Here is a 16,149-nt window from a genome sequence, read left to right on the forward strand (position 1 = left end):
ATGCCAACTGTTATGATGGCGGTAATAAATAAACACTGTCTGACTGCACTTATTGTGTGTTTCGGTGAGAACAGCTGACTGCAGCATCTTGTCACGAGCAGCTAAAGTTACTCCAGTTCAAAGTAACGTTAAAGGCCTATTATTGAAGCACAGCTGGTCACATTAATAACCCGGCAGCGTCCCGTCAGCGTCCCGGCAGCTCCTTCATTGATCTGTATTGATTCGTTGAAGCTTTAAGTTGAAGCGGTGTCTCCGTCTCGTGTCTCCGCCATATTTCCGTGCTAAAAAGACGTCCCTTCGCTATTTGAGGCCCTTACATGACTCCTCCGTCTGGGTCGATACTTTCAAAGAGCCCAAAGGTCCAACTCACCGTGCAGCTCCTCCGCCTGCTGCTGCTGCTCGGTGCCGCGCCACTTCTCGGTTGCTCCAGCAGACACCCCGCGGCGGGAGGAAGGAGCGGGTCAGGTGGGACACCGGAGACAGAGGGTCGTGTTAGCCCTGCGTTTAGTCTCTCAGGCTGTCTCTGCCCACTGCCTGCTGCTGGAGGATTTACACATCTTAACCACAACGGTCATTTTAAATCTATTTCATGCTTAAAGAGCATCAAATTGACGCTGTATACAAACCTGGACAGTCTGGTATAACTAATAACTCTAATGCTGTTAAACATGTCACCATCCGCGCTGCCTGACAGACCGAGCTGAGGGCAGCACTAGTCAACCCTCTGTGATGCGTTCAAGAGGTGATCGGTGGAAAAACACGTTCAAGAGTTTCGAGGGTTTAAATGCTTCTTGTTTTCAGTAAATACTCGTGTGTAGTTGGTGTGTGTGTGTGTGATGAACGAGCGGAGGAGATGCTCGGTGTCCGGGATCTGTTACCGGCTGTCCGGTAATTGATCGCAACACGTAACGCTGCTTTGAACGCAGCGCGGAGATGTTCCGGAAGACGACATCGCGAGAAGGTGTGTTTCCGGAAGACGTGGCTGTTGCTGCAGAGGCAGCTGTCATCAGACTCACTCAGAAGAACACCGGGCATTTCAGGAGACTTCGTCCTCGACTTGTCCTCGACTTGTCCTTTGTGTCTCCTCCGGTCCACTCCGCGTCACGATGATTTCTCTGACGGACTCCCAAAGTAAGATCCGCTGTTCGTGCAGAAGTTAGCTGTAGTCCTCCTCTCGTGGACGGACACATGAAACGAGCCCAACTCGACGCCAGCCAGCAGCTTCCTGCACGTCCGTTACCGTAAAGTAACGTGACGTTACATTCACGTAGTGACCGGATGCGTTGAAGTGAAGCAGCGCGTTCAAACCGACCTTTCCTTTTCTCCTTCACTGTTTTCATGTGATTGTAGAGTCCATGAAATAAACTGAGAGTCATGCAGAGTTTAAATATGTACAGAAATATCATATACAGGACAAATCTGTACTGTCACTCATCAACTATGTCCAAACACAACGAGCTGGTCTGGACTCCTCAGATACTTCACAAACTTTGGCTTGTAACGATGTAAATCTCGCTTTTTATCCCACTTCAGTACGTGTAGTTCAAGGGACCACCCGGTGACGTCATACAGTGCAGGTGGAAACCCAACCACTTCTAAGGAAAGCTGATCTCAGGTGGATGTTGATCATTCATGTGATTCATGTGCTGCAGAGATCGGGATGGGACTGACCGGCTTCGGCGTGTTCTTCCTTTTCTTCGGGATGATCCTGTTCTTTGACAAAGCGCTGCTGGCTATTGGAAATGTGAGTATGATGTTACCTGTAATACAACCGACAGGTGCGTCTTCCTCCACGTCAGCCGCTGATTTCACACATTCGTGTTTTATTCTGTAAAACCTCTTTAACACGGCGGTGAAGAGGAACATGTGATTTAATTACTGATATATTTGAGTGAAAAGCTTCGATGTAGAATTCACTATTCATGCTCTCTCCGTGCAGGAAGTCTTCTGTCTTTGTTTTATTGGTTCTCTTTTTTGATTTTGCATCATCTTCCATCTGCCAATCAAATCCATGTTCATTACTGAGTCACATTTCAATCTTAATTCAGGTTCTCTTGAACAACTTTTTAAAGGTTTGACAGTAATCAGTGTTGTTAGTTTTACATTGAACAGTTTAAGTGTGTGTTTTAGGACTTTTCAGCTTTATTGCTCAGTTTAAAGTGTTTGTTAGGACAGTAATTAAAATGTAATTCAATGCAAGTAGTTACATTACTTTGATGAAGTAATTAAAATACTTCATTACATTTCAAAGGTAAATCAGTATGTCAGTATCATGAATGTTTGGGTCAACATCACCATGGTAACTTCAGCCCTATCAGAATAAGTGGCCGGTGGTGTCCTCACTCGTCATCTTGTCTCAACAGCGCCACCAGCTGTTCACATGATGCCGAGTCCAGAAACCTTCAGGCAGGATGTAGTAAAGTTTCTGTGTTCTGGTTTTCAACCACCTGCCGTTTGCGCCGTAGATCCTGTTCGTCGCCGGACTCGCCTTCGTCATCGGGCTGGAGAGGACTTTCCGCTTCTTCTTCCAGAAGCACAAGATGAAGGCCACCAGCTTCTTCCTGGGAGGAGTGTTGGTGGTGCTGATCGGCTGGCCCATCATCGGCGTCGTGCTGGAGGTCTACGGTTTCTTCCTCCTGTTCAGGTAGGAGGAAACAAAGCGGTCGCACGGTTCAGGTGGAGCAGAAACAGGAAGCTGGACAAACACACCACGGGACCTTTACTCTGAAGGACGCCGCAGGGACACCGTGCAGGTCCGGACGCTGTTATGTGTCCACAGTAATCGTCTTTGTCTTTGTCTCCTCCCCTCGTCGCTGTCATCTTTGCAGGGGTTTCTTCCCAGTTGTCGTGGGCTTCATCAGGAGAATACCGGTGCTCGGCTCCATCCTCAACCTGCCCTTCATCAGCGCAGTGAGTATCAGGCGTTCTGCGGCGCCGCCCGGTTCCCGCTCGGTTCCCGCTCGGCATGGCTCCTCCTCCTGGTCATGAATCACGCTGTTCACACACCTCCACCACCCGGGCAGTCCTCCACCTGGATGTTCAGCTACAGATGAAACTGATAGACAATCAACACGAAGCAATTCACTAAATAACTCCAGTCTTGAGGACTTAACGGAGATCCGTACCTGAAAGGTATTTAGTTCAAAACATCCAGTAATGGACTGAACTTATAAAAGCTGACACAGCCGAGTTGGTGGTTTGTCACAGATGTGGAGGTGTTTGTGCTGCAGGGATATCCGCTGATGTTAGCGTGCTAACCAGCTCGCGCCGGCCCGGCCTGTCTCGTAACACCACTTTGTACCACAGGACGGTCAAAGTAGCGTGAAGTCTGTCCCCCGCCCAGCGAGGGACGAGGAGCTCGTTGTGATGAGGGCTGAAACTCTCAGGAGCAGAATGAAGAGTTGACAGCTGGAGAGACAGATGTGTAATCAAGGCGTCTCGTAGAGGAACGTATTCTCCGACGCTCCTGGTCTCCACATCGGTTCTCTCGGGTCCTCTCGGGTCCTCTCGGGTCCTCTCGGGTCCTCTCGGTCCTCTCCGGTCCTCTGGGTCCTCTCGGTCCCTCTCGGGTCCTCTCGGGTCCTCTCCGGTCCTCTCCGGTCCTCTCCGGTCCTCTGGGTCCTCTCGGTCCCTCTCAGGTCCTCTCGGTCCTCTCGGGTCCTCTCCGGTCCTCTCGGTCCTCTCCGGTCCTCTGGGTCCTCTCGGGTCCTCTCCGGTCCTCTCGGTCCTCTCGGGTCCTCTCGGTCCCTCTCCGGTCCTCTGGGTCCTCTCGGGTCCTCTCGGTCCTCTCGGGTCCTCTCCAGTCCTCTCGGGTCCTCTCCGGTCCTCTGGGTCCTCTTGGGTCCTCTCGGTCCTCTCCGGTCCTCTGGGTCCTCTCGGGTCCTCTCGGTCCCTCTCGGTCCTCTCGGGTCCTCTCGGTCCTCTCCGGTCCTCTCGGGTCCTCTCGGTCCCTCTCCGGTCCTCTGGGTCCTCTCGGGTCCTCTCGGTCCCTCTCGGTCCTCTCGGGTCCTCTCGGTCCTCTCCGGTCCTCTCGGTCCCTCTCCGGTCCTCTGGGTCCTCTCCGGTCCTCTCCAGTCCTCTCGGGTCCTCTCGGGTCCTCTCGGTCCCTCTCCGGTCCTCTGGGTCCTCTCGGGTCCTCTCCGGTCCTCTGGGTCCTCTCCGGTCCTCTCGGTCCTCTCCGGTCCTCTGGGTCCTCTCGGGTCCTCTCGGTCCCTCTCGGTCCTCTCGGTCCTCTCCGGTCCTCTGGGTCCTCTCCGGTCCTCTCGGTCCTCTCCGGTCCTCTGGGTCCTCTCGGGTCCTCTCGGTCCCTCTCCGGTCCTCTGGGTCCTCTCGGTCCCTCTCGGTCCTCTCGGTCCTCTCGGGTCCTCGGTACGAGCTCGGTACTCCTGGTTCGTTTAAGAACCGCGTATCAACAAACAGCTGATTAAACATACGAACGCTGTCAGTGACGTCACACCGAGTCGGACTGAAACTCTTCAGCCGGACGCTCTCAGGAGCTCTCTGGATCACCGACGACCCGAGAGGACCCGAGAGGACCGAGAGGACCGAGAGGTCCTACCGAGAGGACCCGAGAGGACCCGAGAGGACCGAGAGGTCCTACCGAGCTCGTTTGGACATTCAGAACGGATCTTTAATGTTAATGACATCACAAACTGTACTGCAAAACATTCTCAGTGTAGTTGATGTATTTCCTGCTACGATGGTCTTCATAATGAGGAGATGACCTTTAACCTCAACTGCAGCCTGAACTGATTCATACAATCTAACTTTACAATCATCAGTTAGAGAAAATTAAAACGACTTCCGGCGTAACAGCAGAACAAGACGACGGAAACTCTGTGAGCCGGTGTTACATTGAAATCTGTCCCCCCTTCAGATTCTGTGACCCGCCCTCATGTTCTTCCCCTCGGTGTTCCTGAAAACTCTGTTGGTCACAGATTTCAGTGTCACGTCGAGCCGACGGCTGGACGACTCACTACCGCCCCCTGGTGTACAACGTGGTATAGAAAAGGGCTTCAATGCTTTTAAATTACACCTGTGAATACACACAATGAACAGAACAGAATAGAATAGAATAGAATATATATTTTTGTACAGTGGCTAAATTGATTTTCATTGTTTTGAGTACAATGACAATAAAATCTATTCTATTCTGTTCTGAGACTGTTTTTGTCTCTGTCTTTGATAAATATATATTTTTTTAGTTTTGTGGCTAATTAACGTGCTCCGACGGTGCAGTGTGTGGGAAGCTTTGTTTTGAGGTGAATGTCTCTGTCTGTCTGTCTCTCTGTCTGTCTGTTTATTTATTTATTTATTTTTCATTAAAGCCTTCGTAGGGCTCTGAGGACAATCAGCAGTCGTGGTCAGTCACTGCCGATTTCCCCTCGCATGCTAACATCCCTAACACGCTTTACAATCCTCAGACGGGAAACTTTTGTTTTAACTTCGGGAGCTGATAACCACTCTTTTGATTTTTTTTTTATCTTTATTTAACACACTTTAAAGGCTCACACCACAGGTAAACACGGTGACTTTGAATTTAGCAGTCTTGAGACCAATGATGTTTTAGTTTTGTTTTTAGTAGGAAAATATATCATTTTATTGACTATACTTGCTCGTATAAAATGCCGTTTCCAAAATTTTGACCAGCTAACTAGTAACAAAAGCTAGCTGGTCAGATACTGGCATGTTAGCTAACCAGACCAAAACATTTGATAGTTTATTAAAGAAACATGAAATCTTGTCTCACATCGGACAGCAAATCTCACATGAAGCTGTTTATTCTCTATCAGAGTTACTCAGGATTAAAGTGGGAGATGGAGCAGATCATATTTAGTTGTTTCCCTGTAAAGAAGCTTCTGACTTCAGTTAAATACAACAATCTGACAGCTCATAAAAACATGTGTAAGTCAGGTGCTGATGATGATGGAGTGAGGAAACTTCAGCCGCTGACGAATGTTGCAGCTTCGCTCTGCTTCATTCACATCACGGCACCACTTACACTTCACAGCTGAAGGAGCAAACTCTTAGAATTAAAACAAAGCTCATAAAATCAGTAAAAACAATCAGTTTTCAACTTGTTTTACAAAACTCCTGTAGAAATGAGCAGAAGGGTGCGCTGCCGTCTGCCCGTTCACCTGTGGTGTTCCCCTGAAGTCATGCATGCTCTGCTTCAGATGACTCCTGCTCTGCAGGATGACGGCCGGCCGGCCGGCCGCCGCTTTAATCACGCCGACACTTTGCATCTCATCGATCATGCTTTACACCAGAACAGCCACCCGGTGATACTGAACACACTTTCTCTGTTTCCTTTCAGTATGTGGACAAAGCGGGCGAGAGCAACACCATGGTATAACAGAGACTTGTCCTACCCAGAGACGGCTGTGACAGCAGCTTTACAGAGTACAGCAGCTTTTATAAAGCAGGACGGTCTCCCTCTGCGCTGATTCAAAGCAGGTCAAATTAAATGTTCAGATTTCTCCCATCAGAAGGCAAAGACTGTCTGTCTGTAGTCTCACACCAATCAAAGGTTCCCGCAGCGAGTCTGTTACTCAGGATGGATTACTGAAGTCACTGGTAAATATGGCCAACGTGACTGATCCCGTCACCGTTTACTGCATCTTGCATGGAAATGGAGGATGAAACTCCGCGAGGCCTCATCGACCGTCGACGTGAGTTTCCTCCTCGGTGGAACCAACAGACTAAAGTGGCCTCCCTCCACCAGGACAGGAAGTGAGCTGCCAGCTCGTCATGTTGTCACGTTTCTGTGCTTTAACTTTATTTGGACGAAAGCTTCTTTTTTTTGTCCAGTATCTTGTGTCTCTGCATCTCCTCCATGTTTCTTTCTGTCTCGCAGCTATTTGTGTCTGTTGTGATATTTCCTTTGTTCCTCGTGGTTTCTGTTTGCGGTTGGCTTCCAGTATTTCTGTGTAACTTGTTTTTTAAATGACTCGTGCTTGACTCCATGTATTGTGTGGTGCTGTGGGATCATACCAGTGTTTCTTTATGTTTTCCCCCTAAAACTACTAAATGTGAGTCGTATTAAAGTGCGGTCACACCAGGATGACGATTATTTGAATAGAAACTTGTTGATGTCTGACGACACCCGAGCTTATCCTGCAGACTTCTCTAGCGGTTTTATAACTCTCTAAACCATGTTTCTTTGATAAACCATTTTACACCAGTAAAACTGGATGGTGCAATTCTAGAAATTACATGTTTTATTCAACTATCAGTTTTTGAGGAAACAATTATAAGAAGATTGTTTTCTATAAATGAAATGGAGACATATTAATTAACATGCGATTCAAGTCACAAATGTCATTTGTTGATACTGAATGTATCAGTAAAATGTTCTCCATTTTTTTTCTACCAAAATGTCTGCCGTTGCAGCACTATAAAACTTTTTCATGATTCGGCACCGGCAGCTGTTGATTCATGTTTGGTAAAGACGGTCGGTCGACTTCATTATAGTGACTTTAGACACTGTTTTATTTACTGAACATTTAATCGACCCGTGACCTTTAATTAACTTCAATCAAAGCGCTTTTGTTGCCCACAGACCCGTCTCAGGTGGGAGTTTTGTGTGTTTTGTGCGCCCACCCTCCACCCCAACCACCTCCTGCCCACTTCAATAAGGCTCATAAATGTGGCCCTTCATTTGTTTAAGAAAAAGAAGAAGAAGAAATGTTGTCGCTGAACATAATCAACCGAGCAGTTAACCGAAACATTACTGGGAAAATCAATATAGTTTTATAGGAACGTAATTTCTGGAGATGGTGTTTGATGATGCAACGTGTATAATATAATATATAATAGGCTTGTATGAATTGTAAACATTCACCAAAGTTGACCTTTATGTGGAAGACGCTGACAGGTAAACTGATGAGCAACTGAGCTGCAGTGATTTCATTTCTCTCCAGCTTTAACTGATTTAAAACACCAGTAGGACCTTTCTTCAGTTTATTTCCTCCATTTGTGGACTTCTTATCTCCCAAGCAGCCACTGGTTTTTACTTTGTTTTAGATCACTGCTAGCAGAGAGGGAAAACGAGCAGCATATGAATAGTATGTCACAAGAAATATAATCTGGATTTAAATTTAAAGGAGAAACGTGCTCACTGCAATGGATGATATGATATGTGGAGCTTATTTTCATAGAGCTCTGAAATGAAGTGAAGCCAGTGTCTGTCTGAGGTGTAGAGAACACATGTAAACATGTAAGGTATGCTGTGGAGAAGGATCAGTATAAAGGTCACGCTACTTATTATTCCAACGTGGGTCTGATTAAAGACAAAACTATGACAATGAGACCGAAGTTGAAATAAATAAATCCTAAAATGTAGTAAAACATGAAAAACACTGGTGTAGTCCTGAAGAGCAGAAACATCTCACTTTAATAAGTTATTTCAAACCTGAGAACTTTAACACTATCAGCTGTAAACCGTGAAGCAGCTGCAGCTTCACATCTGTGTAGACCTGCAGGTTTTTATTTCTAAATGAGGATTAGATTTCTCTTCATTCATCCCTGAATTGTCTGGATTCCTTTTTTTCCTCTTCACACAGGGTTTAAAACTTCAAATCTTCCTTTTTGCATTTTGTTTATGGAGAAAAATCTTCATCAACAACTCGGGCCACTGCTGGCTGAGTGAACGGACTCCTCAGCTGAGAGTCTGTCCAGAACATCCAGAAAACTGAAGTTACCTGTGAAATGAGAATGTTTTGCTGTATGGCGCTTTTGTAAATATACTATGAAAGTACGCTTTGTAACTGATCCATGTTGTTCCTGCTCTTTTATTCTTGTCATCATGGACTCTTTACTTTTTACACGCAGCAAAAACTCAGCGTCACTTCTGATGGTGTTCAGGAAAGGGTCCAAATTTAGATGTTTTTTTTAAGGCCTTCTTGGGAACACTTATGAACATTATTAACTTGTTATTATCAATCGGTAGGTTTTAAGACCACTTGCTTTGTAAGCGTGGATTTAATTTAATTAGCGTGGCTTCAAACACAGTTAGATTTAAAATAGACCATTATAAACAAATCATAACTTTTATAGTGTGTGTGTGTGTGTGTGTGTGTGTGTGTGTGTGTGTGTGTGTGTGTGTGTGTGTGTGTGTGTGTGTGTGTGTGTGTGTGTGTGTGTGTGTGTGTGTCAATAACTGAAATACAGTGCCCTTCCTCTCATTCCCTCCTGCAGGATGATTCCTTTCATTCCTGGCTGTGTTGCTCTGATTCATAAAGTCGAGCCCTCATTTCTCTGCATTGTGCTCCAGTGAGCAAGCTGCAAACATATCAATATCCCCACAGAGGGAAATATAAATATTGCTGCTCCTATCAGCGGTGCCATCACGGTGCCCGTCCACGTTATAAATGAACAGCCTTCACCTCCAACGTGACTAATTCTGAAAAACCACCGCGAGAAGCAGAAAGTGCTGATGGCAGCCGTTTTAATTCAGAAGTATTTACAGTGTACTCCAGCTCTGAATGGACGGAGCGGGATTGATCGATCATTCAGTCTCCTAACTGCCTCCGTTTCATCAAACTGGTGTGACCTATGGCTGCTGGCATCATGAGGGAGCGGCGCGCGCAGAGCTCCCGCCCTGAGGATATAAATGAAGGAAGAGGATGAACCGCAGGCAAATGCCCTGAACCTTTTACTATCTCCCCGACTGTGCTGGACACCAGGCTCACCGGACCTCCGACACCATGAAGGTAGGAGCAACGCGCGCAATGTTTGGTTTAATTAGGTGGACAAATCTGAGCAGGGACCGATTTGATCTTTTTTTTCCAGGTACTCTTTAAGTAGTATCAAGACAAAAGTAAAAAAGAATACATCCTTTCTCAAGAACTAGATTTAATAAAACAGGTTTATTCGTGTTGCTTTACGATTCAACCGTTTTTAAAGCGTTTTGCGCATCATGGCATCACCTGAAAGAAACGTTATTTTTCTAAATGTGGTTCATATTCATAGTTATAATATTTGGCACTTAAGTTTCAAAATGACTGATGAATGAAATGCCTGTGAAGAGGAGACCTGGTGCACTTATCCTGGCAGCAGTGGCTCTTTACGCACCAAAACGCACGTCCGAGGGAGTCTTCTTCTGTTGCTGCTTACAAATTATGAAAGACATTTGTTCCAGTTTCTTTTTTTCCTTAATCTCCTGCAGGGTTTGAGGACCATGACACTCACTTATGTTCTCACCCTTTTACTGTTGGCGACTTTTATCTCGCAGTCGTGGAGCGCACCGAAGGTACATCTGGTTTATTTCACTTCATAAAACTATTCAGTGATACTTTCACTTAAAAACGGAGGAATAGTTGTTCATAATCTATAAGTGAGAGGAACAAATAAAAAGCATGAATGCAGCTTTAAGCCAAATTAAATGCTCGTCCCTGTTTCCTCATTAAGGGCTCGTTCCAGCGGAGGAATTGGACCCCGCAGGCTATGCTGTACCTGAAGGGCACGCGTACGTAGTTACCTGCAGATCACGTGCTTGTTATGGAGCCCCAAAGCGTTCAATATTAAATAAAAAGGATATTATTTTACAACAATTTGTTTTCATTCAAAAGTACTTATCTGTTAACACAACAGTGTTTGTGATTAAATACAAACAGCTTGAAATAAGCGCTTTTATTGTGAAAATAATTAACTGACTTTTAAACCCCTTTTTTTTTCAGAGGGAAGGAGGTTCATTTCAGAGGACCGAAAAGAAGGAGACGTCTATGACACGCTACACTTAGGTACAACACAGTTTACTAAATTAGTTTCTTTAGATAAATACATTTTGAATGTGATTAACAGGAGAGTTTCCATCTTTGTGTTCAGTCTGGTTCCTGCAACAGTCCCTGAATCAGCTCTGTCCCATGCAGTCAGATAATCTGTGTTTGTTCCCTTTCAGAAACCCGCAGTCAGAACACAGAGAAGCTGAGTGTGGACCCGGCCGCCACCGTCCTGCTCAACTTCCTGCAGCAGACCAGAGAGGGAGGTGAGCAGCATCTGGACCAGTTGACACAGCAGCTGGAGCAGATGTTTCCTTTCAGCAGAGACGGCACAGTGACGTCCAAACCTAGATATCCTTACATCCTTATACCTTTCAGTTGGTGAAAGCTACTTCCTCTATATACAATATATATTTTAATTGCTTAATTTCTGATATGCATCATCAAACAACAACAACAATTCTGTCATTCATTGCCACACTTTTAATGACACTCAGTTGCAGGTGTGTTATTTGTTGAGGTGCAGGTACAGCTAAGCCGTTGCGCTAACCACTGTTCCTGGGTGGCGAGTTTACATACAGTAGTAAATAATGTATATTTCCACTGTTTTAATTTAATGAAGTCAACATTATAATAATTGTTCTGGATTCCTCATCTAAAGCGTGATTGCTTCATTTTAGTTACAAAGTCCTGCAAGTGTTTATCAATTAAAGCCTTGTTAAGGAACAAATAAACACTGGAGGGCTTTTAATATGAAAGGGACACAGTTTGTCAATAGTTTGAATAAATGTGTAATACAGTAATTTAAACAGGGATGACAGTAACGTTTCCAAACAAGGCTTTAAGTTGACGCAGTGAATCAATCAATACACCTTAAATGTCAATCATAACTTTGAACGTTTCATTTGTTTTTATTGGCTCTCTTGCATGACATCATTAGAGATGATTGGATCTTCAAGCACTTCAAAATGTACATATATTTCAACCAGATTTGTTTTTTTAGCTAAAAGACATCAGGGAAGAAGGGATGTTTTTTTTAAAGTTCATCGTGGTGCCTGGAACAACCTCCAATCAAAGGGTTAGAGCAGCATGAGTGTTGCCTGTGGGACAAAATTCAGGGCAAAAAAAAGTATTCATCTTTCTGCTATTCATAAAGCTGATTTCTCAGCACGACCCAAAGAAGCATATTCATATTTTCATCAACTCAGATCTTTTCATCTCTTATGTGGATGAGACAGCTGGACAGACTGAGAGGACATTGTTTGTGGAAGTTAAGTGTGGAAGTCAAACTGGAACTGTAAACATTTGGGGAGTTATGGGGACAAAACCAGGATTTAAAAAATATCAGATTTAAATGGGGCCAAGGACATGTCGCCAAACTCCAAGAAGGGGATTTCTCTTTTGGTAATATTGGTTAAATATGACGGGTTTTTTTTTATATATATTTGTGTTGTTTTAATAGCTTTGAATTAAAAAATACGTGGAAGTTGCAGAGGGTTCCTGCGCTCATCGAGACATCAAATTTCAGGATCTTACTAAACTTTCACATGAAATTCAAGTAACATAGTCTTTGGTAAAAAAAATTTTTTTTAAAAAAGCATCAGGAAGGTCAGGTTTCAAATGAAAATCTGACTATTAATCCAAGTACTGCTACACAATATCAACATGAATCCCTGATTTGATGCAGCAAAGAGCTTCATGAGCCGTCTCTCTAATCTACAAACTTTTAAGGAAGTCCTGATGTAATGAATTCTTTTGTTTTGTCTTTCTCCTCAAGATTTTTATGTTTTAATTTCATGATTTAATGTTTGTTTCCTCTGTTTCCTCCAGCTGATGAGAACCCAGACGAGGTGTATTTCCAGGAGCTGCCGCTGTGGAAGCGAGAATACTTCTGATGTTGTCGGGGAAGCTGACAGACAGCATCATCTTTTGGAAGGTCCTGTTCCTGTCGGTCCTGTTCCTGTCGGTCCTGTTCCTGTCGGTCCTGTTCCTGTCGGTCCTGTTCCTGTCGGTTCTGTTCTTGTCGGCTCTGTTATGTTCTGTGTGAGAACAGCTGTTTTGTAAATATAAATTCTCTGATGATGTTTGAAATGTAATGTTTTAATAAAAAGAGTTGAATTCATAGCACTTCTGGTTTGAGATTGTGTGGTCTTCAGAATTTTATTTTATCACTATTATGATCGCAGTGTCATGTAAACATACAGCATTAATAATGTTTCAAATACATAACAAGTACAAAATTAAACAAAGTTTCATGATATGAATGAAAATGAAGGATACGAGTTTTTAGCCTATGTTCAACTGTGTAGAACAAAACTGAAGACTTTCAAACTGAAATAACACAAAAGAACTGCAGTGGTGGTTGAAAGTTTGTGAACTATTTAGGAATTATTTTTTATTTCTGCATAAATACGACCTAAAACATACAAGTCCTAAAAGTAGACAATTCAATTAAATAAAGTTTTTTCATTGATGAAAATAATCCAAAATTATATGAGTGGACTTTTAGTATTAGCATGTAATTTGAAGGTGAAGGTAGACTCAAGTGTTTCAGTCAGTGGGATGATGATCAGGCGTGAGTGGGCCTGTTTTATTTAAAGAATAGAGATCTATCAAAGTTGATCTTCACAACGTGTTTGTGGAACTTTCACGGCCTTTTCCCCTCCAGCAAAGGGAACTTTTGTTTTTCTGTCTTGAGCCTGATGAGATGATGTTGACAATGTTGATTGTAAGGAGGGGAAGGTTGAAGGAAGCTGGAATCTGGAGACAGAGGAGGAGGTGATGAGGTGAAGGGCTGAGCACTGATGACTGAAGGCTGGGTGGGCTGGAGACTGGGGACCGAGGCGGAGGACTGAGAGCTGGGACTGGAGAACGCTGGAGCAGCAGGACGGGAGCAGGACAGACTGGAGCAGGGGACGGACGGGGTGGAGTGATGAACAGAAACCAGGCAGAGCACGAGGAGCAGAAAAGACTTGAATGGCTCTCAGCAGCTGATCGCGGCCTGTTTCCACTCCAGGAGACTCATCAGGCTGCAAGTAGCTGCAGGACGGAGGTATTTAAACAGGCTGGTCTGATGGGAAGAGTGAGTGCTGGTGTGTGGCAGCTGATCAGCAGCAGGTGAGGCGCAGGTGGAATCTGGAGGGGCGGGGCTTAACGCCCAGGAGACAAGCAACATGTTAACAAATACAAACAGACAGGAACCAATGAAGCCGTGAACTAACATGAGGAATGTTATTAGTTGCCTGTTAAAAACATAGGTTTGGAGTATGGATTTTTATTAATTTATTTTATTGCATTTCTGCTATTAAATAGGAGAGAGTGAAAAGTGACGGACACCTGGTTGTGGAGAGCGCACAGAAGAACACAGTTGGTGTTTAGAGGTCTCAGCCATGCTTGATTTCCATGTGTCTGCTGAGTAAAGGATGCACCTGTCAGCTTGTGGATTGAACCTCTAACTCACTCTGGATGACTGGAAATCAAAGACTTTTTGTCCAAACAGGACAACGTGCTGATGGTGTTGGTTGAGCTGCTGATCGGGCTGCTGGTATTCAGAATAATTTGTAACTTTGCAAGCATTTATTTCTTTGGTGTGTAAGTGATACCCAGCTGGCTTTTGTCTTCTGTTTTGTTTGTCGAAGTCGGATGTGAATTAAATCGGTTTGAATGAATATGGAGTTTTTTGCATCGACCGGTGTCTCTTTTGTTAATATAGAGAAATTTATCTAAAATTAGAGTCAGGTAAAAGTGGGAGATTTTTGTTTTTGGTTGGAGCTTTCTGGCCTGGCTCCACCAGACTGTCAATCACAGCTTTAGTTTTCATGGTTGTTTTTGTGGTCTGGAAACCCTGTTCACACTAACGTTTGCTCAGCCACTCTGAAGGTTGAGCCAATCAGTGACCAGTGTTGGTGGTTAAGTTCAATGATGTTCAAGTCAATTGTTTTTTTCTAAATGTAGTTGCAGCAGTGGTAGACTTTTTAAAGTCGGTCAATGCCGGTTGGTTAAAGGCTGCATCAATAGTTTACAAATCAACCTGAAGGCCACGCCCAGTAAGATGACTTGAAATGATTCCCTCTGGAGTGGAGCCACATATTCACGCAGTAAATTTGTCGGGTCACAGTGACCTCAATCTTTGACTTTTGATCACCAATATCTTATCAGTTCATTCTTGAATCCAAATGAACATTTTCACCAAATTTGAAGAAATTCCCTGAAGGAACTTTAGAGATATCATGTTTACAAGAATGGCTTATAGTGACCTTGACCCTTGACCCTTGCCCACAAAATCTATTTAGGTCATCCTTATTATCAGGTGAACCTTTTTGCCAAATTTGAAGAAATTCTGTCAAGGCAATATCGAGATATTGCGTTCACGAGAACCGGATGGACGGACGGACGGACGGACGTACAACCCGAAAACAACATACAGTGTTCCCAGACAAAAATCACAGCAAAGAAAACTGAAATCGTGAGCAACAGTCTTTCAACACCAGGCTGAGGAAATGGTAAACAAAGAAAACTCCTTGAATGAGTAGAATGAATGAATGTGTCCAGAACTCTGACTGATACTGTGCATTTCTACATCTGGTGTTTCTACATGGCCAAAAGTATGTGGACAAATCTGCACACACAGATTAGGACCAGAGCATCATACGTTCCAACTAACTGTGATTCAGGCAACCTTAGTTAGGGTTCGGGAAAGTTGATGGTTTTATTTTATGTTAATAAAAATGTTTTTTGTGATTCCAGTCATTGCAGACTTTCCTATGTTAATAAAACCATTTATCTTCCCACAAATTGAAGTGCTGTCATGTGCGTAAAGACGAACATAGCAAATCTGAACAATGCTGAAGTTAGTGTGTTGAATTGTAAAATGTTATATTTGGTGGGAACATATATATATAGATATTGTCATTGAATATGTTACAGTAATGTTATCATTATATTTCAGAGTCAAGGCTGCCATGGCAACACATTAACTCACATGGTTTTGGAATCGCATGTGTAACTATCACACATGGTTGAAATGTTTGTGTCCATGTAGTTTCCATGGTTACAACAGACTCATGAGCAACTCAAGATATTGCAGTGTCACATGAAAAACACATAGACTGTATTTCACTATTATTCGACACAGCTTCAGCAAAACCTCCAAATCCATCAGAGAATGATGAAATATCTCCCAAAATTCACAGGCCTCAAACTCACATGGACCACAAAAAAAAATCACTGACCTTTCAAGAAAACAGTAAACAGATAATTCAGGTTCGACACACTGTGAATGGTTATCAGGTGGACACATCTACAGGAGGTACGAAAACCTTCCTTTTCTCTGAGCACCTGTTCAGTAAAGAGACGAAGTTGGAGCTGAGATCACTACAGAGGTCCAGGTGTTGGAAATCCAACCATATCCAGCTGCATGTGAGTGAAG

General features: G+C 44.0%; 2 protein-coding genes across 3 annotated transcripts; both read left to right on the forward strand.

Annotated features, from left to right (window-relative positions):
- The first annotated feature begins 966 nt into the window (after positions 1-966).
- Positions 967-8,772, forward strand: golt1ba (golgi transport 1Ba). 2 transcript variants are annotated; one of them, XM_069688190.1, is made up of 6 exons: positions 1,019-1,131; positions 1,653-1,744; positions 2,466-2,644; positions 2,829-2,910; positions 5,328-5,362; positions 6,317-8,772. In XM_069688190.1, exons 1-5 carry the CDS (start codon positions 1,107-1,109, stop codon positions 5,334-5,336), a joined length of 387 nt encoding a protein of 128 aa, XP_069544291.1. In that variant the 5' UTR covers positions 1,019-1,106; the 3' UTR covers positions 5,337-5,362; positions 6,317-8,772. The 2 variants fall into 2 exon arrangements, with proteins under 2 accessions (XP_069544292.1, XP_069544291.1); XM_069688191.1 differs by lacking the exon at positions 5,328-5,362 and having other exon boundaries at positions 967-1,131.
- An 878-nt stretch (positions 8,773-9,650) lies between these two features.
- Positions 9,651-12,826, forward strand: spx (spexin hormone). Its single transcript, XM_069688192.1, has 6 exons — positions 9,651-9,713; positions 10,169-10,252; positions 10,411-10,468; positions 10,680-10,742; positions 10,901-10,987; positions 12,552-12,826. The coding sequence occupies exons 1-6, from the start codon at positions 9,708-9,710 to the stop codon at positions 12,614-12,616; spliced, it is 363 nt and encodes a 120-aa protein (XP_069544293.1). The 5' UTR covers positions 9,651-9,707; the 3' UTR covers positions 12,617-12,826.
- Positions 12,827-16,149: the final 3,323 nt, after the last annotated feature.

Source organism: Brachyistius frenatus, unplaced genomic scaffold (assembly GCF_029030835.1).
Source record: "Brachyistius frenatus isolate BFR_SWC_R1_liver_20210118 unplaced genomic scaffold, ASM2903083v1 Contig_540, whole genome shotgun sequence".
Taxonomy (NCBI): domain Eukaryota; kingdom Metazoa; phylum Chordata; class Actinopteri; family Embiotocidae; genus Brachyistius; species Brachyistius frenatus.

Bases quoted from the DNA above. Each gene is read 5' to 3' on its own strand.
- spx (XM_069688192.1), top strand. The intron at 10,469-10,679 runs GTACGTAGTTAC...TTTTTTTTTCAG, and splicing joins GCTGTACCTGAAGGGCACGC to AGGGAAGGAGGTTCATTTCA. The intron at 10,988-12,551 runs GTGAGCAGCATC...TGTTTCCTCCAG, and splicing joins GCAGCAGACCAGAGAGGGAG to CTGATGAGAACCCAGACGAG.
- golt1ba (XM_069688191.1), top strand. From the start codon at position 1,107: ATGATTTCTCTGACGGACTCCCAAA. The intron at 1,745-2,465 runs GTGAGTATGATG...TTTGCGCCGTAG, and splicing joins CGCTGCTGGCTATTGGAAAT to ATCCTGTTCGTCGCCGGACT. The intron at 2,645-2,828 runs GTAGGAGGAAAC...TCATCTTTGCAG, and splicing joins GGTTTCTTCCTCCTGTTCAG to GGGTTTCTTCCCAGTTGTCG.